Here is a 2241-nt window from a genome sequence, read left to right as displayed (position 1 = left end):
AAGCACTGGAAAGCCTTACTCTATAAAAGGGAAAGTATTAAGTTTGTCCTTTTTTATAGTTATTAAGAATAGCTGTCTATCTAGAGAATCTATGCCTCATGTCTCATTGTCTACGACCACTTTCTAGTCTCAATTCTAGATATTATAAAGCTTAAGTTCTCTTACTTTTCTGGATACTGTGGATGCTTTCTTTTTCTGCAAGTGATGATGTCTTCAGGTAAGAAGTTTATTTAATTTTCATTTATATTTTTCTTTAAAATACTTTCAAAATTCTTTTGACCATTTCATACATGTGTGTAGTGAACTTAAGTTATGTTCAGCTCATTTCTTGTTTGCACCCCTTCCTTCTCCTGATCAGACCTTTCTGCTTCCCTACAAGTCCCACAGTCCTTCTACTATCTTTTTGTGCCTGGCCCTTTGAGTATAATTAGAATTGCCTGCATGGGATTGGACAGAAGGTTATTTACTAGGACACAGGCAACTTATTCTGCTAATGGTTTCTTCCAGAAACCATTAATTGTCAACAGACTCTCAGGCCTGAGTGGAAAACTCTACTCCTGAACCCCTGCTTCACCCATGATGAAATATTGATGGATTTGATAATGTGCAGCACTGTGTCAATGAACCCAGGGCAGAGCACTCCACCATCAGTGGGTGATGTAGAAGTCCCATTTGGGGCAGACCACTCCACCATCACTTATTCTCAGCATCCTGGCCAGTTATGGGCAGAGATCAACACAGATCTCAGATGGAGGAAGGGACTTGAAGATGAGTGACTCGTTTACTTTTTTCTAATTGGTTTTTGCTGTGGAGAGAATGTAAGACACTCTTGCAGTGACTCATCCTGCACTGAAGGAGCAGAACGTCATCACTCCATTGTTAAAACAAGTAAAACATTAAAAAACAAAACACTGGAAATCAGAAAGTCATTGTAGCGCCATAAAAGTGAGGTCACTAGGAGACCAGAAACCAAAATAAACATCCCATTCTAAGTTGTTCCTATGGGGGAAATCCAACATAGTTCCCAGCAATTAACAATTCTACGGCCCTGTGAAATTCCAAAATGGCTGCATCGGACAGATTCTTCCCCCATATGACTGTTTTTTTTTTTTTAAATAGAGAAATGAATTATTGTTGCTTCCTGCTCCCCCATCTTCCCAAATATATTTTTATAAGTGCAATGAAAGTATTGAGTTTTCAAAAAACAAAACATTGATGGACTGTAGGGAATATAGTCAGAGCTGAACATTTGGATCAGCTAGGTATGATGGGCAGTTTTTAAAGTTTTTTAGAACAAAGTTAAGAGGCAGCGGTGGTTTTGGCGTCAGACTTACTTTGGTATTCTTTGTTCTTCCACAGAGAAACTGATGGTAACCACTCCCACAAGACATGTGGTAGCTAGAGCAGGAGGCCAGGCTGAGCTCAGCTGCCAGGTGACCCCACCACGCAGTGTGGAGTCTATGGAGATGCGTTGGCTAAGGCATGGCCATTTCCGATCTGTTAACCTGTACAGAGGTAGCCATGGAGCGCATGGAGAAGCTGCACCTGAATATGTGAACCGCACAGAGTTTGTGAAAGATGCCATTGGGAAGGGCAGAGTGGTCCTCAGAATTCATAATATCAGCATTTCTGATGATGGACCTTACCAATGTTCATTTAATGAGTGGTTTCATTGATGTGGCCAGCTTGAACCTCAGTGTGGCAGGTAAGTTGTTTGTAGAGCATAGCATGCCAGTGTTCTTGTGTCCAATAAACTGAAATACTTGAAAATTATCTTGGTGGCTTTTAAATTTTTTTTCATATTTTAAGTTTTTAAGTATCAAAGTTTTATTATCTATTTTAAATAAATATTACATATTTATTCCAACACTAACAATTATCCTGTACATATAAACGCTATTTAAAAAGATTCATGAAACTGAAATCTCTCTATAGATATATTTCTGATAAGATATGATCATAATTTAAAAGTTAATTAATGATTAATACAATTATACTAATTATTTTTGTGCTTTGACAATTTTCCATTATATAGAGACTTATAGGGAAATACATGTAGAGGAGATTATAACCATTTAGAGCAAAAAACATTTTATTTTATTTTATTTTCAGCATGACTTCCCAACAATAAGTGAGAATTTTATGGGTTATAGGGGTCCCAGCAGGGCTTCCTTTATTCTTTTATTTCCTATCATCTTGCTAGACAGGTCTTGGAAAAAAATATGTATAGTAAGATTTTTC

General features: G+C 37.3%; 1 protein-coding gene across 1 annotated transcript; it reads left to right on the top strand.

Annotated features, from left to right (window-relative positions):
- The first annotated feature begins 204 nt into the window (after window positions 1-204).
- LOC130884464 (selection and upkeep of intraepithelial T-cells protein 7-like) lies at window positions 205-1676 on the top strand. Its single transcript, XM_057785574.1, has 2 exons — window positions 205-217; window positions 1360-1676. The coding sequence occupies exons 1-2, from the start codon at window positions 205-207 to the stop codon at window positions 1674-1676; spliced, it is 330 nt and encodes a 109-aa protein (XP_057641557.1).
- Window positions 1677-2241: the final 565 nt, after the last annotated feature.

Source organism: Chionomys nivalis, chromosome 11 (assembly GCF_950005125.1).
Source record: "Chionomys nivalis chromosome 11, mChiNiv1.1, whole genome shotgun sequence".
Classification (NCBI taxonomy): Eukaryota; Metazoa; Chordata; class Mammalia; order Rodentia; family Cricetidae; genus Chionomys; species Chionomys nivalis.
Note: the sequence above shows the minus strand (reverse complement) of the source record. Positions and strands in the feature narration are given on the sequence as shown.